At 41.3% G+C, this 25,079-nt stretch overlaps 2 protein-coding genes across 2 annotated transcripts in view; both read right to left on the bottom strand.

Moving 5' to 3' along the window:
• LOC311111994 (coiled-coil domain-containing protein 149-B-like) overlaps positions 1 to 10,800 on the bottom strand; it is a 35,314-nt gene extending 24,514 nt beyond the window's left edge. Inside the window, 2 exon segments of the mRNA XM_084154951.1 lie at positions 7,968 to 8,129; positions 10,673 to 10,800. Of these exon segments, the coding sequence (XP_084011077.1) occupies positions 7,968 to 8,129; positions 10,673 to 10,723 (213 nt within the window). The 5' untranslated portion in view covers positions 10,724 to 10,800.
• Positions 10,801 to 11,531: 731 nt separating this feature from the next.
• Positions 11,532 to 22,092, bottom strand: LOC311112289 (leucine-rich repeat LGI family member 2-like). The gene is made up of 8 exons (XM_084155343.1): positions 21,739 to 22,092; positions 21,430 to 21,501; positions 20,793 to 20,864; positions 20,408 to 20,479; positions 16,732 to 16,803; positions 15,436 to 15,605; positions 14,660 to 14,824; positions 11,532 to 13,291 (listed from the first exon to the last, which is right to left on the bottom strand). Exons 1-8 carry the CDS (start codon positions 22,029 to 22,031, stop codon positions 12,456 to 12,458), a joined length of 1,752 nt encoding a protein of 583 aa, XP_084011469.1. The 5' UTR covers positions 22,032 to 22,092; the 3' UTR covers positions 11,532 to 12,455.
• Positions 22,093 to 25,079: the final 2,987 nt, after the last annotated feature.

Raw genomic sequence — 25,079 nt, 5'->3', positions numbered from 1 at the left:
ATACCTGAAAGGTTGAATTAGATAGCTTAAATAGAAGTATTCTAGAAAAGTCTATGTAAATATGTTATAAGGTTACCATGCGCTCTCTCCGAAGGAGCAAGGGGAGGGTGAGAGACAGTACAGTTCAGATGGTAGGAACATAATTAAATGTATGCTAATCAACGATAGCAAGTATTTGTTTTATTAATTAGGGCATAATCAGAGAGAACAGTTAAATAAATTGAATAGCGAACTGAAATGGTTTAGCTGGGAAATATTTTTTTTGGTACATTTTAGAACGATAATGTATTTTGGTTAAGTGGATGCAAGTGACATTGGCTGTTGTGATGGGGGAATAGCGCCAGCCTGTGGTGGGTTATGGATTTGTTACATAAACTTATATTTTAAACTAAAAGTGATGGAATAGGCTACAATTATAACATTATCAGAAAAAAGACACAATTTAATGTGAAATAGTTATTACAATTATTATTGATAGTTATTACAATAATTATCATTGATCCAGTAATGATATAAGGATAGTAGAGGAAGGCAGGGGATTTAATCTCATTTAGGGAAGTTATATTAGGAAGAAAATACCATTAGCTGAGGGAACATTTGATGTAACTGTGATTGTATTGGCTAAAAACTCAAATATGACATATACAGGGAGGACAGGAACAATAGAAGGGAAGACAGGTTTTTCTAGGGGGTTGAATAAATAATTGATAAATGGATCATTTGAGATGAGATCACATGTAGCAAAGTTAGGGTAATCAATTAAATAATCATAGTATACTCGAGGAATTTTGAGTGGTTTAATGGATTAGTTAGGAGGAATTAGAATGATACAAACAATTATTGATGGGTTAAGACTGGGGATAACCAGGAGAAAGAGATTAGCTCATCTCGTTGGAATGTTGCCAAGGGCTAGGGGAGCAGTAGTGAAGTTAGGCCGTATTTAGGTCATAAAAGTGAGCTACCAAATTAGGGCCTGGCTATTTGTGGTTGTTTTTCAAATTGGGTTTTCAAATAAAAAACAACACACCTAGTATGATGTTTATAAAGCCTTGTTTCAATTTTGGGGGGTTTTCAGCAGGTCAAGGGTTATAGGTCTTAAAGGTGCACACAGTGAATTTTATGGATTTTTTAGGTTTTGGCTGAGTTTGGGGTATATATGATTTCTTATGAGAATGAATGTCATGAGGACTTAATGAACACTTGGGATAACTAACATTTATGAAATATTTAGAATAATGGTAATTGTTTAGTATACTATGGGATTAAACAGTTCGTTAAATGATTTCAATGGCCTCTGAACTCTGTTTTAACATTCTGGTGTTAATTAATCATCCACACTAGTACATTCTAAAGGCATGAGAGGAAGATTTTAGCATAGTTTATTTTACTAAGTTGAGGGTAATTTATAGTACTGTGAAAATTGTGAAGAAGATTATAATTTGGTAATAATATATTTGATTTGAACCATAAATAACAGAAGAGAGAGTGGAGGAATGGCAATCGGATAATGAAATACCGATATTAACTAAAGTGATTGTTTAGGTAGGTGGTAATATTGACACATGGCCAAATCATGTGTCAAAGAGGGGGATGGTTGGATTAAATATTAAATATATACGAAGGAGAGGACAAAATACTTTATTAAATATATACGAAGGAGAGGACAAAATACTTTAAAAAAACATGTATGATAGTTTATTAACCACACCTGTATGTCAGAGGTTTTGTGCCCCACAGGTGAACTAAAGGAGAAGGTGACCCACTCTATCTAACCAGGAGACTGAATCAGGCCTGGCGGGAAGGGCCCTACCAAGCACTGCCTTTGCCAGCAGAAAAGCTGAGAGATCCATCTGGGTGCATGTCACACACTGTACAAAACCAGCTACACCTGACGAACAAACACAGAGTTAGGAGAAAGATCCGATCACCACTATGGTCCGGGGGTTGCCTCCTTAACGAAGATTCCCTTACCCTGTCTGATCATCCCTGTGTGAGTTCGATAGAAGGTAAAGCAATGGGTTGGCCTCTGGCATCTGACATGTTCTCAGGGCAAGGGTGGGGATTCACAGGTCTCCCGACGGTAGGTAGCTGTCTGATTGTGGGGGCCATATTCCTAACACACACGGACCCTCCTGTTTCAGCCAGAAGTGGTAGTTAACCTAACACAAGTTGAAAAAGCATAGGAGACAGCTAGACGTAGGGAGAGGGGAAATTCTAGAGTAAACCTCTCTGAGGGAGGTAGTGAGACCGGGGCTGTGATAAAGATAGTGCAAAACTATAGACCTGGAGGAAGTAGTACAGGTGGAAACGGGGTATAGAAATCTTAACCTGTGGTTGGAATGGATTCAGTATACGGCAACAACTATGTCTAAAGAAGACTGTTTTGCCTGTGGGACAGCCAAACCAGGGTTAACAACTACTCCGTTCCCCTTGACAGGCTTTAACTCTCTGTCAGGTTTTTCCTCCATGCAAGCCACCTGGGAATGTGGTGAAAGAGTCTTATGGTAACTTGCACTATCTGTTTCCCCCGATAACAAAGTCATCCCGACCTGGGTTGCCTCAGTTTGAAGTCACAGGGGATTCTAAATTGTTTTTCTAGTCTAATCTCTCCTCTTTGTTGCAGCAAGAGGATTATAGGAGCCAAAACCAGGCCCGTGCTGACATCTGATGGATGTGTGGTGATAACTGATTGTGAACTCACCTACATACGCAAACAATCAAACGTGTCAGAGACTGGTGAGTTGTCACATAGAAAGTAGGACCTCCTCCCGGGAGCCTTTGATGAAAGGATATATATTGATGGGATCCACAATCAGATCGCAGCTGAGTTTGAATCAAGTATTTTCTGATGGTCAACAATTAATAAAAATGTAGATTGGATAAATTATATTTAATATAACCAGCAAAATATTTATAAACCACACTCGTGATGCAATAAAGGGATTAGCTGAGCAGACAGCGGCAACTAGCTTAATGACATGGCAGAATAGAATAGCTTTAGATATGCTTTTGGCTGAGCGGGACGGGGTTTGTGTTCTGTTTGGATATATGTGTTGTACTTTCATCTCCAACAATATAGCACCGGACGGGCCTGTGACCAAAGCGCTTGAGTGACCATCACCACGCTGGCGAACGAACTGGTTAAGAACTCTGGTATTGATAGCTCCATAAACGATTGGTTTGATAACATATTTGGTAAATGGAAAACTATTGTTGTGACTATTCTGGGTGAAGTTATAGCTTCTATGGGTATACTTGTTCTTTGTGGATGTTGTCTTATTTCCTGGCTGAGTGACTGGTTTGGTGAGTACTCTTCTATGGTGGTTACTGGATTTCTGACCCTAGTAATTGTGTTTTTGCTGTTAATGTGTTGTGCTGCTTGCATCGTCCCCTGTCTCAGGAGGTCAGTGGTAGGAGTGGTGCAGGCGTCGGGTATGATGCTGTTGTTACCGGCCCAGGATGATGCAGGTGACTCTGCTACTGACTCTGAGACCAAGCTGGATGATCCATGTTTTGCCTAGTAAAATACATACACGCATTTATTTTCAGTTCTTGCTCATTTATTACCTTATGTTTTTACTAACCACTGTGATTGTTTATTCTTCCTGATGTGAAGGTAAAGGATTCCTGGGTGGCTGGTAGCCAACTCAATACATGTTAGGTGTAGGGGAGGAATAGAGGGTTAAAATTATTATTTTTTATTTTTTATTAACATTAAATGTTGTGATTTAATTTCCATATCCTGTTATTCTTAAGGGTGATTATACTCTGTTTAGAGTGACACCATAAATGGTGTCAAAAGAGGGAATTCTAAAATTTCCCTTTAAAAATCTTTAATCACACCCTAGAGTTTTAATAATCTTGTGTTTTGTGTTCTATTAATCCTGTGTTTTATGCTTTATTAATCAAGTTAACCATGTGAATGTTTGTCTTTCCTTATGTGAAGGTTTGAACTTCTTTGATGACTGGTAACAGTTTGCAAGTTGGGTGTAGATTGAAGGATTTTTATTATCAAATTGTCTATTAATAAAAGTGTTTATTTTTGTTTGTATTGTATTTTAATGAGTGACACCCTAGAGGGTGTCAAAAGAGGGAATTGTTGGGTTTTATTTTTTAATTGGATTTGTATGTGATGAATAGCTTGGAAGGAATGCACTAATGAGGAGCAATATACTGATATGGATTGTTTCACATAACAGGGTGGGGAACATTGGGGGTAGGACAGATAAGACTTGTGTTGCGAACACTCTCTCTTTGTATTCTGTGAAACTGTCCTTGAACATTGAGTACAGTGGGATGATGTATTTCTGGGTGCTGACTTTCGCAGGTTATCATAGCAACTATGTCTAGTAACAAATGGAGTGCCGAGGAGTTGGGCCCACCCCTGCGCCAACGGATTGGCTGAACCACACTCAGTCCTTTGCTCTGGTTGGCCAACAGAAGAGGTGGAGGCTTTCTGTCAGAGTACTTGAGAAATTTCTGTAAACAATAATTCTAGTTCTCTGTCGGCCCTGCGTGGTTTGTCAGTGAGCCCGTATACGAACTTTCATACTTATCATACATACATTTTGCATATAATAAATTAAGCTTGGATTGAAGATCTCTTGATTCTTATTCCAATACCAGATTTGAATTACGCAATTTATAACAAACTGAATGATCTCCTCATGACCCCCCTGCGTCGTCATCTTAAGTGGTGCTGTGACTTCTCTGATCAGCCCCGACCCCAACGGCCGGCTGTCTAGGGCGTGGACAGGAAAGGGGGCTTCTACCGGCCGAAGGGGAATTCCTAACCTATGACAAAATGCACGATCAATAAAATTCCCAGCTGCGCCTGAATCTACTAGCGCCTTATGCTGGGAATGAGGTGCCACCTGTGGAAATCTCACAGGAATACTCATGTGACCAACAGAGAGCTCTGGGTAAGTGGGGCGCCTACTCACCTGAAATGACTCCCCAGTGCGTGACCTGTTGTCCCCCCTCCCAGGAGACCCTCCCCAGCACCTGGCCGCGGTGTGTCCTCCACGGCCACAGTTGGTGCAGGGGATGGCCCCCCTCGGGTTCTCTCTCCTCCTCTCTCTAGCGCCAGCACCCCCGAGCTCCATGGGAATCGGCTCGGAGGTGCTGGAGGGTGGAATGGACGACCCCCACTCGGGACGTCCGCGGGTAGCCAGCAGGGTGTCGAGACGGATGGAGATGTCCACCAACTGGTCGAAGGATAGGTTGGTGTCCCTGCAGGCCAGCTCACGATGAACGTCCTCTCGTAGGCTACACCGGTAATGGTCGATGAGGGCCCTCTCATTCCACCCCGCATCCGCCGCTAGAGTCCGGAACTCCAGGGCGAACTCCTGTGCGCTCCTCTTCCCCTGTCGGAGGTGGAACAGACGCTCCCCCGCCGCCTTTCCCTCAGGTGGGTGATCGAAGACAGCCCTGAAGCGGCGGGAGAACTCCGCGTAGGTGATGGTAGCGGCGTCTATTCCCCTCCATTCGGCGTTGGCCCACTCCAACGCCTTGCCGGATAGACAGGAGATGAGGGCGGAGACGCTCTCGTATCCCGAGGGCGCTGGGTGTAGGGTAGCCAGGTAAAGTTCCACCTGCAGGAGGAACCCCTGACACCCGGCTGCAGAACCGTCATATGCCCTCGGGAGCGAGAGCCGAATGCCCCTGGGTTCCGGTGCTGAGAGAGGAGGACTGGCCGTTGGTGATGGGATGGTGTAAGAAGACGTGGGCACCTCCCCAGTAACCAACCGGCGCAGAGTGTTGGACACCTCGTCCATGGCGGACCCAAGTTGCCGGATCATGGTGTCCTGATAGCTGATCCGTTCCTCCAGCGACTTGGGTGTCGCAGCTGCTCCTGCTGACTCCATGGTTTGTGTGTTGTTCTGTCAGTAGAACCGATGTGGATGTGGTGGAGGAGTCAGGCGCAGGACACAGAGGCTTCGTCCAACAGACTTTACTAGTCAAAAGTGCTAAATACAATACACGGCCTCGAAAACAAACAGAGGCGAGTGAATACGTAAACCATGCGTAAACACTAAACAAACAAACAGAGCATCAAAACGCAGCTCCGAAAATACAGGCAGACAACAACACACAATCTAACCAATACCAAACAGGGAACTTATAGGACACGTAATCAGAACACAAACAGACACAGGTGTACAAGACAGACCAAAGCAATCACACCACGAAACATTCAACGGTGGCAGCTAGTACTCCGGGGACGGCGAACGCCGAAGCCTGCCCGAACCAGGAGGAGGAGCAGTCTCGGCCGAAACCGTGACAAAAGGTTCTGAATACTTATGTAAATGTCATTTCAGTTGTTGTTTTTTGTAATAAAAAAAACAGTTTTTGCTTTGTCATTATGGGGTATTTTGTGTAGATTGATGAGGAGAAAAAACAATTTCATCAATTTTAGAATAAGGCTATAACGTAACAAAATGTGGAAAAAGTCAAGGGGTCTGAATACTTTCCGAATGCACTGTATCTTTATGGTCAGAAATGAGGAGTATAAATGTTGGGACCTTGTGCACAAAACATTATAACATCAGACAGATATTTTAAGTGTGAATAGGCAGCTCAAATCAACTCATTCTTTAGTCAATTGAAACTGCAGTGTAATAAATAACTTGACATTTCCCTAACTTATTATAATATCCACTCATAGAAGAAAAATATCAGTGTCTACTAGTTCTTCCATACTTTTAGCCCAGAGAGGCCTCTGCACGTAGCTGCTGCCAAATATAATTTGTCTGCTTAAATAGTTTAATGTAAAACATCAGATTTCTCCATCTCCAGTTTGCCAACGACACAACGGTGGTAGGCCTGATCACCGACGACGATGAGACAGCCTACAGGGAGGAGGTCAGAAATATGGCAGGGTTGTGCCAGGACAACAACCTCTCCCTCAAAGTCAGCAAGACAAAGAAGCTGATTGTGGACTACTGGAAACGGAGGGCCGAGCACGACCCATCCACATCGACAGGGCTGTAGTTCTACAGCTGCACCATTGAGAGCATCTTGACTGGCTGCATCACCGCTTGGTATGGCAACTGCTTGGCATCCGACCGCAAAGGTGCTACAGAGGGTAGTGCGTATGTCCCAGTACATCACTTGGGCCAAGCTCCCTGCCGTCCAGGACCTTTATACCAGGCGGTGTCAGAGGAAGGCCCTAAAAACTGTCAAAGACTCCAGCCACCCAAGTCATAGACTGTTCTCTCTACTACCGCACGGCAAGCAGTACTGATGCACCGAGTATGAACCAACAGAACCCTGAACAGCTTCTACCCCAAGTCATAAGACTGCTAAATAGCTAGTTAAATAGTTAACCATTAGCTACCCGGACTATCAGCATTAACCGTTTTTGCACTAACTCTTGCCTCATCACATACACTGCTGTTAATGTTTATTATCTATCCTGTTGACTAGTCACTTTATCCCTACCTATATGTACATATCTACCTCAATTACCTCGTACCCCTGCACATCGACTCGGTACTGTTACCCTGTGTATATAGCCAAGTTATCAAAACACTCATTGTGTATTTATTCCTTGTGTTATTATTTTTCTATGATTTCTCTTTTTCCTCTCTGCATTGTTGGGAAGGGCCCGTAAGTAAGCATTTCACAGTCTACACCTGTTGTTTACGAAGCATGTGACAAATCAAACTTGATTTGATCGTCATATTTCTTGTGGTACAGGAAGTGTCACTTTGCGTGTCACTTTGCGTCTACTTTTGATTGAATGAGGCCTTTAATGTCCCTCTTGTGTAGTAATACAGTGTGTGTGATTGACAGTAGTAAGGTATTGTAGCAGTGTGAGGAGCAGTTGTGGAGTAGTAGTGTGAAGTAGTGGCTCCACGTTGAAGTTTCCCCCTAGGTACAGATCTAGGATCAGCTTCCCCTCCCCTAATCCTGAAAATGCAAAACTGACACAAAATCACCCTACTCCGAGGGTGTAGACTCACTATGAGTTCCCTGTACTTCTTCTTGAGTCCCTGGTGGCGTTCTCGGAGCTGGTTGGCCATCAGCTGGTACTGATCTCTCTCCTGTTGACAGGTATCCAGCTCCTTGGACAGAATCAGGAGGGCCTCCTTCTTGCTCTCCAACTTGCGCTTACACACCAGGAACTGTACACATGACATGAACACACATTGTCATCTTGTGCAAGCAGATCAGACATACTGTAAAAAAGGCAACTTGCCTGCATGATGAGATCACTGTGTGGGACATATTAAACATCTATAAGCAGGACATACAGGTAAAATAATGGAAACACCAACATAAAGTGTCTTAACAGGGCGTTGGGCCACCACGAGTCACCAGAACAGCTTCAATGCGCCTTAGCATAGATTCTACAAGTGTCTGGAACTCTATTGGAGGGATGTGACAATTCTTCCACGATAAATTCCATAATTTGGTGTTTTGTTGATGGTAAATGCTATCTCAGGCGCTGGTCCAGAATCTCCCATAAATGTTGAATTTGGTTGAGATCTGGTGCCTGAGACACATGCACACACACACTTTAAACCCCTATGCTCCTTTGAGACCCCTCTTTCAAAGTCACTGAGATATTTTATTCTAGTAGGGCTGACCCCATTTAGTCGACTGGTCGATAGGCTGTTGATCGACCAATATTTTTTTAGTTGAGCAGTGGCAAATATATAAAAAAGAAATGCATGACACACGAGACACCTGTCTGATTCATGCCTGTCTCAGTGGACTAATCCATTGCGGAGGCCGCGGGGATGGCACACCAGTATCACCAGTCCTCTGTAGCTCAGCTGGTAGAGCACGGTGCTTGTAGCTCAGCTGGTAGAGCACGGTGCTTGTAACGCCAAGGTAGTGGGTTCGATCCCCGGGACCACCCATACACAAAAATGTATGCACTCATGACTGTAAGTCGCTTTGGATAAAAGCGTCTGCTAAATGGCATATTATTATTATTATTACATTTACCGTTAATTCACATAATTTCTAATCTACAATGTTTGTTTGGTTACGGTAATTTCTGTTAATGCATTCAATATATTATTATTATTACAGTATTATTACCGTTGTCATTGTAGGAGTGGACACGTTTGCAGAGCGCAACCTAGGCTACAAAAAAGTTTAGGTTTATTTCATTCCATTTACAAGTTGTCAATATATTCATTGTCTTTTGTTTGGAGCGCTCCTGTCAATCTTGAGTAAGGACATGCACCTGATTATGCATAGAAGTAGGCCTAGGCTACCTGGCCTGCACGCAAATGTAGGCCTATAAATGTGTCCATTTCGGGAACAGGTTTTATTCTGGTTAGGCTATATTGATCTCTGGCTCCCTCTTTAGTAATTTGTGTGTCTTAATCTTTAATCACAGAGCTTAAAGCATCAGACAAACTCAGTAGCCTACATATAGTTGATTTTATTCAAACATAGGGAGTGTCTATACATGGAAAAATACACGTTTAAAAATGTCTACCAATTAATTGGTCAAAAGAACAGATCGACCATATTCTACACCTGCATTACTAGCTGTTTGGGGTTTTAGGCTGGGTTTCTGTACAGCACTTCGAGATATTAGCTGATGTAAGAAGGGCTATATAAAATAAAATTGATTGATTGATTGATTGATTGACCAATATTTTTTGGGGTCAAGGACAGCGCTAAACCACGGTAGCCAAAATAATGGGCACTTTTCTACATGACCTGGGATGTTAATTGCTTAATTAACTCAGGAACCACACCTGTCTCAGCACCAGCTTTCAATATCCTATTTTTTCCCCCTGCTTTAAATATACTTTTATCCTTCATTTACTCAAGTGCTTCCTTTATTTTGGCAGTTACCTTTGACATTACATCTACATAGCATTGCATTACACACCTAATGAATACATGACCAAAATAAAGATTGGAATAGGTTATATAATGCTTTATATAGCTGTCACGTTCCTGTTCTGTGCCTGTGTGCTTTTTGACTGACTAACCTATGACTAGCCTTACCCTAATTGTTACCAAATGCTTCTGTAAATAAGCTTAGAATGTACTGTAGGCTAACGGTACAACACCGTGTGAATACATTTGTCTGGATTTTCTCAAATGTACTTCCTAATGCTCACAATGGTATCTGGGATAGCATAGCCTAGGCCCACAAGGAAGACCATGTCCCTAGCAGGAAAACATGTAATGGACTTTATTGAAAACATTGAGGAGATGTTTAGAAGTGCAGTACTAGACTCTCTTCCCTCCCTCCTAACCAACGAGGACGACTTTATAATCGTATTAAACCACCGTTAATCTATGTCCATTTAAAATGAACATGCGTCAGAATTTTGTATCTCATTCCATGTTCAAGCTGTCATATTTATCAAAAGAAACGACGCAGAGGTATTCTGTCTAGGAAATAAATACCCTGTACACATCATTTCTAGTTTGTTGTAGGCTAGCATGTTGAATTTGAAATATGCAACGGCGTTGTAGATTAAATAGGCTACCCGACAAACATTAACATTTAGGCTATAGGAAGTGTTTCAAAAACGAAATACTGTAGGCACATTTATTTCAAACAACGTGATAAAGATACTGACAGCTGTGAGAAGATGCATTGGGGTTAGGATTTTAGTTTGACATGGAAGAGGCAGTGGCATTATTTGCACAGTGCAGGATGATACAATGTTGCATTGAATCAACTCACCTCGCTGACCAAACCCTGCCAATCACTTTCGCTTCTTCTTGAGGAATTCATCTCGTTTGTTTTCCGACAGCCTTTCAATGTTATCGTTTATCAAGCTTGACGGGACAGTCAGTATCAGGAGGGAAGCATCACAGTATTTATTCTGCATAGGAAGACATTAGGCTATTTCAGTCTACCTCACTTCCGTCTGTCTGTCAGTTGCGTGCGTGCGTGCGAAACGTCAGCAGTTTTGAGCGGCTATCAAGATCATTAATAAGAATATGACTGACCTTTCATTGTGATCTGTGTCTTCTTTGTTATGCAAATATGCCTACGTGGAAAGTCAATTGTAATGCATTTTTATACGAAATATTGTGTTTTCCTTTTGCCTCAATGCACTGCAATGTCAGTCTTAAACACAGGGTGGTGCACTTATCACACTTATCTTCAGTTGAACGCATAGGCTTATGGGCTATAGCCTACAGAATCAGGTAACGCTCATAGCCTTTGTTAATGTAATCAAAGAATATTGACAATGTGTTGTTGTTTTATAAACAAATAAATATAACAGCATGGGCCTACTTGCCCTCCCCTTACAAAATTGATTGACAACTAATCAAGGAATGGAAGTGGTTTGGAAATTTCCCCACACATTACATTTTCTCTCATTGTCACAACACTGGTTAATACATGTAGCGATGTACTGATGTCCTCTATTCTTGCAAGCCAGAGATAAATCTGGCACAAAGGCCCAGTGCTGACAAGGCTACACATCTTAACTTTGCCTTCTTGGGCACTTTATCATTGCAACACAGACAAATTCCCAGCGTCTGTAAGTGCAAGGTATGCTGTACAGAATAATGGGTACAAAAACAACAGTGCAGTATATTTCCTGTCAGATGCTTTAATTCTATTGCATTTTAAATCCACACATTTTAAATAATAAATGGAGAACAATTATTTCATGAGGATATGCTCAAAGCCAAATGGAATCTACATTCAATTAATTTGCTTTATGTTTAACTTATATACAGTACATAGATAGATGTGGCTGAAAACACCACTTGTTCAGAACATCAACATGGCACAGAGGTAACATACTGTAGTAGGGCATAGTTAACACGTTGAAGGTAAAGGCAGCAAGATCATGACACTAAAGACATAAGGAATATATGTTTATTATTTAAATGAAGTTCTAGCTAACTGTACTAATATAGTACAGCGTGTAATAAAGCATTCTAATAAAGTACAGCATTAGACATTATTGACATTCAGTTTTGCTATTAGCCAGGCACTGTTCCGTCATATAGCTGGCCATCATCAATTTCAGTTCTGTTATTCATTATGTTCAGTAAAGGTATAATAGTTGTTCATGTTTAACAGCTAGCTGTAACTACTGTGCAGTTACTCAAATAATCATATCCCTGATAAGTCACTGTACAAGACCATAGCAGGTATTGGCAGCCATTGTTCATCATGCGGGTTACATTTCACACATTGTCATTGCTTTTATATGATTATTTTGGTTTCAAACTTAATGACAGGGAAACAATTTTACCGATCTATCATTACATTCAATAACAAAATGTAAACAAATGCAAAATGCATAGTTTTGCAGAGACTTGCTCAGATATCTGTTTAAACCAGGCCATCCATAGTTTATTGCAAATTATGAAGACTAATTTAAAACACTATATTCACCTTTCATTAAATAAATACATAATTTACTACTCATGGCAATAGGTATAAATGTGTCAGAAACAATAATTTGATGGTGTTAGGCACAAATAAAAGCTTTCTAGTTTCATAGGCTTATGTCGATAATAACGTGCTCGAAGACCATCGTTTTCCCTTTGAAGCTGGAGGAAAATAAAAAATTACGCCGGTCAGTGGACACCACGTTGAAAGAGCGCGGAGACTGCACATAGATATCCTTGAACTTGGAGAACATTTTGATCTCCTCATCCCACAGGTAGATCTGCGTGAAGGAGTAATCGCTGCCCAGGGCCAAGTAGTGCCTGTCCTTGAACGAAAACGGCTGGAGGACCATGGCGCCACGAGAAGGCAGGGCCTGCACCTCGGTGAACTGCTTGCTGGTCCACTTGAGGACTTTGGAGTCACCAATGTAACACGTCATGGCCAGGAAGAGTTCCTCGTCCACCCGGAAGGCTTTGACCGCCACCACATCGTCAACATTTAGGATTTCGCTGTGCAGCTGGAACTTCTGGCTGCTCTTGTTCCACAGATAAATGACGGGTGCCTGAGAGCGACTGGCCAAGATAAGATGGGACTTCCCGTCTAGCTCGACAAACTCTGCGTCTGTATCTCGGAACCACTCGTGGAGGAACTGGTAGGAGTAGAAACCGGTCTCGTTCCGGTCCGTTTGGTCGTTCCACTTGTACAGAGTTGATAGGCCCGCCTTGGAGCTGTCCACAATGATGAAGTACCACTCACCGGCTATTTGGAACACCTCAATGTCATTGGGTTTGGAGATGTTGAAGACCTCAATGGTTTGGAACTTGGTGAACTTGTTTTGTTGATCGTCAAACTTGTAGATGTGGGAGCCGCCAAAGAGCTGAGTCACGATTACCAAGACGTGGTTGTCAATCAGAACAGACTTGCATCCAACAACAGACTTTCCTGGAGTAATATTGAAATAATTAGTAATAGTGATATTATGATTGAGAAAAAAATGAAATAAAATATAGTCAGATTATCAAGTCCTATAAACTCTACCACTATACTCAGCATTATGTCATATTCATGTGCTGGAATAGCTCACTGACCCAGACCCAGTCTGATGACCTGCAACGTATTCAGAAGAGAGCATGCCGCACCATCCTAGCATGATACTCCAGTTACACTGAGGCACTTTAGACCCTGTCCCTAACACGGCTTCATGAAAGAAGGACACAACTCTGCACGGATTTCGCTGTCAGCCTCCTAAAATCTAAATTCAAAGACTGGCTACCCCCTGACGAAACACAGTGACAGGCAGGAACATCCGCAGCCAAACCCAACTGAATATATACCAAAGTCTAGAACTGAACGGTACAAGAGGTCACCCACCCCATATTTCTGCTCATTGATTAAGGAGATTTTTTATAAAATGTCTTTACTTTAATTTTTTATTTAGTTGCTCTTATCTTAATATTTTGTATGCTCATTTACTTCAGTTTATACTGACTGCTATATGAGTGTAATAAAAACTTGAACTTGGAAAGAATGTTTCTCAATTTACATTCACAAGTTGTTTTAAGGTCCTGGCCAGTCAAATTCGTAATTTCTATTGAATTGTATGTGTTGAACAATAAATGTAAACTGAGTGTAAAAAACATTAGGAACACCTTCCTAATATTGAGTTGCACCCATTTTTTCCTAAATTCGTTGGGGCCTAAATTCAATTTGTTGGGGCATGGACTAAAAGGTGTCGAAAGCATTCCACAGGGAAGCTGGCACATGTTGACTCCATTGCTTCCCACAGTTGTGTCAAGTTGGCTGGATGTCCTTTGGGTGGTGGACCATTCTTGATACACACAGGAAACTGTTGAGTGTGAAAAACCCAGCAGCATTGCAGTTCTTGGTACACTTAAACCGGTGCGCCTGGCACCTACTACCATACCCTGTTCAGGCACTTAAATATTTTGTCTTGCCCATTCAACCTCTGAAGGGGAGGAGACAATTGAGACACAATCCATGTCTCAATTGTCTCAAGGCTTATAAATATTCTTTAACTTGTCTCCTCCCCTTCATCTACACTAATTGAAGTGGTTTTAACAGGTGACCTCAATAAGGGATCATAGCTTTCACCTGGATTCACCTGGTCAGTCTATGTCATGGAAAGAGCATGGAAATGTTTTGTAAACTCAGTGTATGGTACAACCAAAAAACATAAAAAATGGACAGTGAGACTTCTAGTATATTTAACTAAACAACAAGGATAGGCCTAGAACAATAAAATAAAATAAAACATTTAGCAAACTAACAAGAAAAGAGATGTTATCAAACCTGTGATGTTATCGAAAGGCCTGAAATTCATTTCAATGTGGTCCCATTCCATGACCACACAGCTGTTGTAATTGGGGTCAGCCATCGCCACATAAATGTCCTCCTTATGGGAGAAAATGTCAGCCGACAAAGCCTGGGTTGGAATGGACTGATGACGGACAAAGTCTGTGGGGCAGATAAGGAACACAACATGATGAACACAACACAAAAATATGTACAGAGGAGACCCTGATATCCACACAAGGCCACAACAATGTGGCAACTCTCAATTAAGCTACAACAAATTAGTAATCAAATATAACTTGGATTTGAAGTATTAAAGCCCCCATTGTCGCTATTGGTAATTTTTTGTTAATTATTCAACAGCAAAGTACTGATGATGTCCAATACATTATTACAGAAAGTAAAATGTATTTTACCATGTAAGAGTTTAAAAAGGTATTTGTGTTGTTGCAAGAAATCGATCAACTGCTGAACAGACAACACACGGTGTGAAAGGACTGTGTGTCATGACACCTTTGTGTATCACAATATGTAAATCAAACATGGTTCATAGTGTGTAGAGCTACTACTGTATATGTGTATAGTATTATTACAGTATCACACAGATGGCAAGTGTGGCTATAAATAAATTGCATAACTGTATATTTGATTCCTCCTCAACACACACACACACAAACACCAAACATATTATTATTGAAAGGATAAATAATATAAATTGGTTGGGTGTGACATTTATGTTTGACCAGAGTTTGGAGGTGCGCTGGTTAAATTACCTGTGGAGATACACTCGTCCGGCAGGATGGGAAGGTCGTTCAGACGTTTGCCCTTCATTTCTATGGGACCTGCGCAGTTGACATCCGATACGGTAGCGTTGGTGTTTTTCAGCCACATCATCAGCCACTTGTTCTCGCAGTCACACTGAAATATGTTGCCTCGCAAATCCCTAACATGTGACAGAGGATGGATGCATTAACGCAAACGAATCCACCAAAAGATAGAATGTGATCACTTAGTAAAAGGCAAAGCTTAGGTCATAGTCTGGGAATTAAGAGTAAAAATAATGGGAACATTTATGCCATCCAGTATCCACACACTGCAAGAAAATAAGGTCTGGACTCTAGGGGCTAGTTTCCTGGACACAGATTAAAGGGATAGTTTGGGATTTTGACAATGAAGCCCTTTATCTACTTCCCTAAAATCAGTTTAACTCTTACCCTAACCCTTTTTCCAAAACAACCCCTAGTTCCTTTCCTTAGCCCCTTGTGTGTTTGCAGATTTTATGTAACAGGTAGAGCCGTCATCATATTGATTACACCTATCCAATCTCCAATCTCTTCTGATGGACCTAGGGAAAGGGGTTGAAGATTGTCTCTGGACCAGAAGTAACATGCAATACACTTTTTAAAATGCCAAAACAACAACACATTATGGGCAACTTTTTTCATGAGCAATTGGCAGTTTTAATGCACAACATTAAAGAAAGTTTTCAAATGATATTGCACTTCAGATTATAAATGTGGAGTTTTACAGTATTTTTCACAGATCTGTGCTCTGTTACGTGACAAAAATGGCACCCTATGTGCATGCGGGACTAAGCTTGTCCCTAGTAAATATTTTGTGCACCATTTCTAAATCACTGGCTAGCCAGTGTACTGAACAAAGCACTTATTTCTTGAACCTACTAATAACAAGGTATATACACAAATCGATCATTAACTCTTTAAGCACAAGCAGCATTCTGATTGAACTAGCTGAGTATAACAACCATTTCCTGTTTATCTCATTCTCAATATTATATTCAAAACCATTATTCATTGGATATCAGGATATTCAATGTGATCTCGTTCAATAAATTGCAAATCACCATTCCCTGATGGCAAGCTTATAGAGGAGCATTAGCAGCCCATCTTCGGTAGTCATCCTCCTTACATCGGGCAGAAGGCGGTAGCCTTAAAAGCCTATAAGAGCAGGTTGCCAACTGTCAATTAGAGATGTTTGGTGCAGTGTCAGTGCTGCCTCATAGAAACCCGTGGTCCTATAAGTGATTGCTAGCTGCTTTTCTTACTCACAGCTCTAGCAGAGAGTCAAGATCGTGGAAGAGATCCCTTGGCAAAGCCCTCATGTTGTTGTTAGCCAGCGACCTGCGAGAGACAGAGCGGCAGGAGACAGTGAGAAAAACAATGTGTCGTCATGGAGAGAGATTCTTGGGTGGAGGATTGAGATGATAGAGATAATAGAGAATAGAAATGATAGAAATGGAAGGGATGATAGAAATGGTAGACATAATAGAGATTGATAGATCTGATAGACATGACAGCGGTGGTAGAGAGAGATGATCAGGGAGAGAGAAATGATAGAAAGATGGAAGAGATGGTAGAAATATAGTAGAGATGATAAAGATGATAGAAAATAGAGATGGTAGAGATGGAAAAGAATAGAGATCGAGAGAGGATAAAGATGGAAGAGATGGTAGAGACAGGGCCGTAACCAGGGTCTGAGTTTTAGTGAGGTTCAGGGGGACGGGGGATGGGGGGCGGTGCTATTTGGAGAACAGCAAAAAGTCTATCTATAAACACATAGGCTGAATCTCAAACACTTTGAGCACTTCGAGCACTCGATCACTTGATATTCACGTTATAAGTCAATCGAGTCAATCTAAAAACGCTAGTTCTCGAGTCATCGAGGACTCCACTGCGCCCTTCGGAAGCTTTTTATCGAGTGGGCATCCTATGCCGACTCGGCGCCCTTAGCAGCAGCTTCTTCCCATGAATCTTATCATGTTACCTAGTAACAACAGTCACTTCTACGCCACCCTCAAAATTAGTCATAATAAATCTAGATAAATCAAGAAATTTGTAATTACTTTTGAAGTTTAATTTCGAGGATGTCTTAGTCGCGCTATTTTAGTTAAGCAGTTTTGTGTCTTTCTGAACTTTGATCATATACACGAAAACGTACTAGCTAAGCTAGATCATGTACATGATAACTTACTAGCTAAGCCTGAGCAAGTCACTTCATATGAAACGAAAGAGAAGCTGACCAACCAGCTAGTGCAACACTAAATTAAATACTCCTTCCATAAACAAGCGAGCTAGATAGTTAGCTAGCTATTGTTGTAACATGATTTTATCACAATGAACGAGTTTTAATGAAGCAGCAAACAGCCTGCTCTGCCTTGAGTCTGTACAGTATTGAGTCTGCTGCTGCACTGCTGCTGTCACGACTTCCTCCGAAGCTGCCTCCTCTCCTTGTCCGGGCAGGCTTCGGCGTTCATCGTAATCAGCCTTCTAGCCACTGCCACCCCTCATCTCATCATTCCATTTGTTTTGTCTTGTTTATTACACACACCTGGTTCATATCCCCTTATCAAACCTGTATAAGTATTCACTCTGCCCCCCTTGTCTTTGTATGTGATTGTTTATTGTGGAGGTTACTATAGCTCAGTGGAGCTATGTTGTATTTTGTATCGCTGGGATATTCACCCGTGTGCCTTGTTTTCTCCAGTGCGGTAATTACCGCACTGGAGTGTTTTACGCATTGCTGCGTACCGCTGTCTTACCGAATAAACCATTTATTCTGTGATTTACCCTCCTGCGCCTGACTCCGTCCAAATCACCCGCCACAGAATCACACACCAACAGCATGGAGTCAGCAGGAGACGGGAATATGCCTGGAGTCGTGGAGCGGGCCCGGGAGCATTCCAACATGCTAGCCAGCTTGGGCGAAGCGATGGATCTTGTTCTCCAGGTCATCCAACGCCTGGAGAGGAGTGGACCCGACCCTTCAGGACCAGCTGAGTGACCGGATCCAGCCACCCACACCCCAGCACCCAGAGGGATTCACCTATCCCGACCGAGGGAGTATGACGGTACAGCGGGCCGCTGCCAGGGATTCCTCGTGCAGCTGGACCTCTATTTGTCTACCATCAGCCCGGCTCCATCGGAGCGGGAGAACGTGTCCGCCCTCGTCTCCTGCCTCTCGGGGAAAGCCCTGGAGTGGGCCAACGCGGTCTGGAGTGAAGGAGGAGACGCGTTGGACAACTACGGGGAGTTCGTTCGCCTCTTCCGGGCAGTCTTCGATCACCCTCCCGAGGGAAGAGAGGCGGGCGAGCGGCTGGTCCATCTCAGGCAGGGGACGAGGACTGCGCAGGACTTTGCCCTGGAGTTTAGAACTCTAGTGGCTGGGTCCGGGTGTATTCTACTATTCTAACTCTTAACAGTAAGTTGAGACCTTGACTGAGTTCCTAAAGAAATATACACTATCAGTCAAAAGTTTGGACACACCTACTTATTCAAGGGTTTTTCTTTATTTGTACTATTTCATACATTGTATAATAATAGTGAAGAAATCAAAACTATGAAATAACACATATGGAATCATGTAGTAACCAAAAAAAGTGTTAAACAAATCAAAATATATTTTATATTTGAGATTCTTCAAATAGCCACCCTTTGCCTTGATGACAGCTTTACACACTCTTGGCATTCTCTCAACCAGCTTCATGAGGTTGTCACCTGGAATGCATTTCAATTAACAGGTGTGCCTTCTTAAAAGTTAATTTGTGGAATTTCTTTCCTTCTTAATGCGTTTGAGCCAATCAGTTGTGTTGTGACAAGGTAGGGGGGTATACAGAACATAGCCCTATTTGGTAAAAGACCAAGTCTATATTATGGCAAGAACAGCTCAAATAAGCAAAGAGAAATGACAGTCCATCATTACTTTAAGACATGAAAGTCAGTTAATACGGAACATTTCAAGAACTTTGAAAGTTTCTTCAAGTGCAGATGCAAAAACCATCAAGCGCTATGATGAAACTGGCTCTCATGAGGACCACCCCAGGAATAAAAGACCCAGACTCAACATCAACTGTTCAGAGGGGCTGTAGAAATGTGTCCTTTGGTCTTGAGTCCAAATTTGAGATTTTTGGTTCCAACCGCCGTGTCTTTGTGAGACGCAGTGTGGGTGAACGGATGATCTCCGCATGTGTAGTTCCCACCGTAAAGCATGGAGGAGGAGGTGTTATGGTGTGGGGGTGCTTTGCTGGTGACACTGTCTGTGATTTATTTAGAATTCAAGGCACACTTAACCAGTATGGCCACCACAGCATTCTGCAGCGATACGCCAACCCATCTGGTTTGGGCTTTGTGGGACTATCATTTGTTTTTCAACAGGACAATGACCCAACACACCTCCAGGCTGTGTAAGTGCTATTTTACCAAGAAGGAGAGTGATGGAGTGCTGCATCAGATGACCTGGCCTCCACAATCCCCTGACCTCAACCCAATTAAGATGTTTTGGGATGATTCGGACGGCAGAGTGAAGGAAAATCAGCCAACAAGTGCTAAGCATATGTGGGAACTCCTTCAAAACTGTTGGAAAAGCATTCCAGGTGAAGCTGGTTGAGAGAATGCCAAGAGTGTGCAAAGCTGTCATCAAGGCAAAGGGTGGCTATATGAAGAATCTCAAATGTAATATATATTGTTTAACACTTTTTTGGTTACTACATTATTCCATATGTGTTATTTCAACGTTTTGATGTCTTCACTATTATTCTACAATGTAGAAAATAGTAAAAATACAGAAAAACCTTGAATCAGTAGGAGTGTCCAAACTTTTGACTGGTACTGTATATATATTTTTTCAAATTCGAAACAATTACAGAGGTCCGGACCTTGGTGTCAATCATATGCACTTACGGCCCTGGGTAGAGAATAGAGATGGTAGAAATGGTAGCAGCAGACTTACAAATGAGTCACGTCTCGGAGACCTCTGAGGGCATTTTTGGTGATGGTCTCAATCTTGTTGCCCTCTATGAATCTGTTAATCACAAATGTAATAAATTAAGGGAGTAATGATGTTACTGTAGCTGTCTTTTGAGCTTTCCATTCAGTTTAAAAAACATGAAATTACTTATTTTACTAAAGCTAAGAGCTTTTCGTTTTATATGACAAAAATGAAGAAGAAAACCATGGCGAATTACAGGTATCACATTACACTAGTGTTCCATAGGCCACCTTAAAATGTTTTTAGACATTGAAGAAGATTAATTCAGATGTTTGTAATCATACTGTTTCTGCAAAAACAGTTGACTGAGGAGAAAAAAACAAATTAGTTTGAACCAAATACTCACAAATATTCAAGATGAGGAAGGCCATAGAATGCATCATCTTTGATGGTGGTCAATGAATTTGAATTGAGAAGCCTGAGAAAATAAGAAAAACATGATACGTGTTGGGTCGTGATAGCCTAGATTCCATAGCATATTCCACTTTTAACATTTGGATGGCAAATGTGACACTTATTGAAGATGCAAAAAATTATTAGCAACACGGAGCTATGACCAAACAGACTTTCGAAGGCAATGAGATACTGTTCATAAATCAGGCCATTCAGACTGACACTAATCCCTGCATGTGTCTCTGTCTGATATAATAATAATAATAATAATAATAATAATAATAATAATAATAATAATAATAATAATAATAATAATAATAATAATAATAATATATGCCATTTACCAGACGATTTTATCCAAAGCGTCTTAGTCATGCATGCATAAATTGTACGTTTGGGTAGCACCAGGATTTGCAAGCGTCATGCTCTACCAACTGAGCCATACAGGACCACATCTTGATCCGAATTGTAGTTACAGTTACTGGTGTAGGCCTACATCCGGCCTGCATTGGTGAATCCATGTATAGGGAACTATAAAAACAAAATATTCTTAGGTACATGCTGAAGATGTAAATTATGTGTCTACGTACAGCAACTGCAGAGAGGGCATGAGGGAGAACATGGCCTCAGTGATTTCTGCGAGGGATCCATTTACTATGCTCCTGGTGGAAGATCGACATGATATTGACAATATGAAACCAGCATTAGCCTATTAAGATGCTTCAGTTGTCTCAATAGACTGTAACGAGGAAATCATTACTTGTAACCTTGAAGTCAATACAAACTTCATGTCACTACACAATTGATGCTTGTACGTTTTCCAACATTCCATATGATAGGCCTACTGTGTTTTCCTTTCAACTTTGTGTGATGATGAATACATTGAGGAGAATACTCACAGTGAGTTGATGTCATTCGGGATAGTCCGTGGTACACTTGAGGTCCCGACACAGATAATGGTCTCCTTGGAGCACGAGCATCCTGAAGGGCATCGAAAAACCTTTTTAGGTGCAGCTAGACTGGCTTGACCGAGACACAGTAGAACCAAATTGATCCATAACCAATGCTTCGAGGCTAACATGTCGATTTTGTAACATTTATGACAATGACAGAGAGCAACTTCGATGCAATCTACCTCGATCTCACCGCTCCTTGCCTTGAATGCAGCAGTGGACAGAAGAACACCTGACATAAGCAGATTCTGCTGCAGATGCTTTCCGCTAGGCTACTCAATTTCCCATCCAACTCAATTCAGGGGGATTTCCGGGATTCCAGGCAAGCTCCGGTCGATTAAAATATCAAAAAACGTTTGATGATAATATCATTAGTTAGCCTTCTTTCGAAGCGCCAATAGGAGAGAAAGTTGGCCCATATGTGCGACAGACTGGTGATCTTTGAAATCTTGCCGAATCGGAAAATAGCACCATGGACAGCGGACAAACGCAACATTTTCGAGGAGCAATGTGCAGCGGGGGTGTGTTTGTTTTTTAGTTTGAAAATAGATTATTGTACATTTGAGAAGCAACAAAATATGAGGGTGCAGTTATGTACTCAATTAATTTCTCCCCTTTTTTCAACACATAAGCCCACGTGTCCGCCATGGTAATATCTGCTTTTTGTAGGGATACATTTCTCCTTTATAAATAGGCTACTGTCCGCAATTATGTTACAGTTCCATATTTAACTTCTGTGCCCTCTCTTGAATAATTTAATACATGTATCGTGAGTTCCAATATCGCGCCCTTATAGATTTGTTTTGTCTGATGCCTGATTACAACTAAATTCATGGAGCCATCCGAGTTATTTTTTAGAACATGGTTGATTTACAGGTGTAGGATCTTAATTTGACCAATAGGCCTATTGTCGCAGCAAAATAAACCTACAGTAGTCCTAACAGGATTTGAAAGTTTAGTCCATAATGTTGCTTGAAATTAGACTTAATGAAAAGTACAATAGCCTGTTAATATAACCAAGTGTTATTGCGTGTTTTCAGTGAATTTGTATAAATCATGAAGCTCATCTGCACTTCCTGCAGTGCATAAATATTCCCAGCAACAAAAGAGTAATCACATTAAGATCCTACACCTGTACAGTCGACAAGGAAGGATAACTACAGCTGAGGCAGGGTCATCACTAGCTTCTAGACTAGCTTCAAAGTCATAAACCCCACCCATATCTACAATTTATCTTCTTAAAATGTTATTTTAAACATAACCTTAACCACACTGCTAACCTTATGCCTAACCCTAACCTTAAATTAAGCAAATTTAAATTAAGATCATTTTTGTAGCCAATTTGGACTTTGTAGCTGTGAATCTCACTTTGTGGCTGTGGAATCTGAATGTGTGGATATAGAAGCTAGTGTAAACAGTAAGTCAGGTCTGTCACGCCCTGGCTCTGGGGACTCTTGTATGTTGAGCCAGGGTGTTAGTTTCTTTGTGTAGTGTCTATGTTTCGTTTCCTATGTTCTGTTCTAGGTTATGTGTTTCTATGTTGGCCGGGGTGGTTCTCAATCAGAGGCAACGTGAATCAGCTGTTGCTTGTTGTCTCTGATTGGGAACCTTACTTAGGCAGCCTTTTGTGCACTTGTGATTTGTGGGATCTTGTTCCGTGTAGGTTTGTGTTATTGACCGAGGACTTCACGTATCATTTTGATGTATTTGAAAAGTACCTATTAAAGTATGTACTCATATCACGCTGCGCCTTGGTCCACTCATTATAACGATCGTGACAAGGTCCAGCTCAGGCAATTCCATACTTTTAGGCTACCTTAGATCAAATGTAATAGTTCTACCTCTAGGCCTAGACACATTTTAGCTTTAAAACCATTGAATACTCTGTGTAGGCCTATAGGGCTGTGGACTTGTTTGCAACTCATCCTTCTGATTTATGACCTCAATATCATAACCTCTGCTAATGTCATCTATTGACAACCCTAATGGCATTGTGATTGAATTCGGTAAAATAAGATGCATTAACGATAAGAGTGTGTACATTAAACATTTATAACAGTAAGTGCTGTGGCTATATCCCCCACACGCACACAACACATACAGTTACCTTCCAAATTATTGCCACCTTTGATAAAGATGAGCAAAACATTTTTTTTCTTCCTACAAACAATTGGTCAGAGAAAGAGATTTCGTTTAACAAGTAATAAAATGAATTATGAGGTATATGAGGTACTTTTCTGCATAATATCAGTTTTTCGACGCCAAACCCACCACAGAGTTCTATTTTCATGTCATCTGACCAAAGCATCGGTTCCAATCCAAGTGTCAATGCCGTTTAGCAAACTCCAGGGTGTGCTGTCAGATGACATGAAATAGAGCTCTTTGGCCATGCACACCAGTGGTGGGTTTGGTGTCGAAAAACAGAAATATATGCAGAAAAGTACCTCATACCTACTGTAAAATATAGTTGGGGATCTTTGATGTTATGGGGCTATTTTGCTTCCACTGGTCCTGGGGCACTTGTGAAGGTCAATAGCATCATGAACTTTACCAAGTACCAGGACATTTTAGACAAAAACCTGGTTGCCTCTGCAAGTGGATCTTCCAGCAATACAATAACCCCAAGCACACTTCAAAATCCACTAAGAAATGGTTAGTTGGCCACAAAATCAACATTTTGCAGTGACCATCTCAGTCTCCCTGAACCCCATTGAAAACCTGTGGTTTGAATTGAAGAGGACATTCCATAAGCGCAGACAAAATATATTAAGGATCTGGAAATAATCTTTGTAAATCAGGTAGGCACATTCCTTCATATGATGTGGGTGTGCCCTGCAGTTAAATGCTTCTGGGAAAAAGTTAGAAGATTTTAATATACTTGACTCTGTAAAGAATAATCTCAGCTAAAGCCCAACACATACAAATACACAATATATAAAGCCCAACACATATATACAAACCATATTTATATATACACTGAAGAAAAATATAAACGCAACATGCAACAATTTCTAAGATTTTACTGAGTTACAGTTCATATAAGGAAATCAGTCAATTGAAATAAATTCATTAGGCCCTAATCTATGGATTTCACATGACTGGGAATAAAGATATGTATCTATTGGTCACAGATATCTTTTTAAAAATGTAGGGGCATGGATCAGAAAACCAGTCAGCAGCTGGTGTTATCATGCAGCGCGACACATCTTGTTCACATAGATTTGATCAGGCTGTTGATTGTGGCCTGTGGAATGTTGTCCCACTCCTCTTCAATGGCTGTGCGAAGT

The sequence above is a fragment of the Coregonus lavaretus genome (assembly GCF_964263955.1).
Source record: "Coregonus lavaretus genome assembly, chromosome: 38".
Lineage (NCBI taxonomy): Eukaryota > Metazoa > Chordata > Actinopteri > Salmoniformes > Salmonidae > Coregonus > Coregonus lavaretus.
Note: the sequence above shows the minus strand (reverse complement) of the source record. Positions and strands in the feature narration are given on the sequence as shown.

Coding starts and splice junctions, on each gene's coding strand:
- LOC311112289 (XM_084155343.1), bottom strand. CDS start 22,031: ATGTCAGGTGTTCTTCTGTCCACTGCTGCATTCAAGGCAAGGAGCGGT. Junction 20,865..21,429: donor ATGCCCTCTCTGCAGTTGCT/GTACGTAGACAC, acceptor TTATTTTCTCAG/GCTTCTCAATTCAAATTCAT. Junction 20,480..20,792: donor CTTCCTCATCTTGAATATTT/GTGAGTATTTGG, acceptor TGTGATTAACAG/ATTCATAGAGGGCAACAAGA.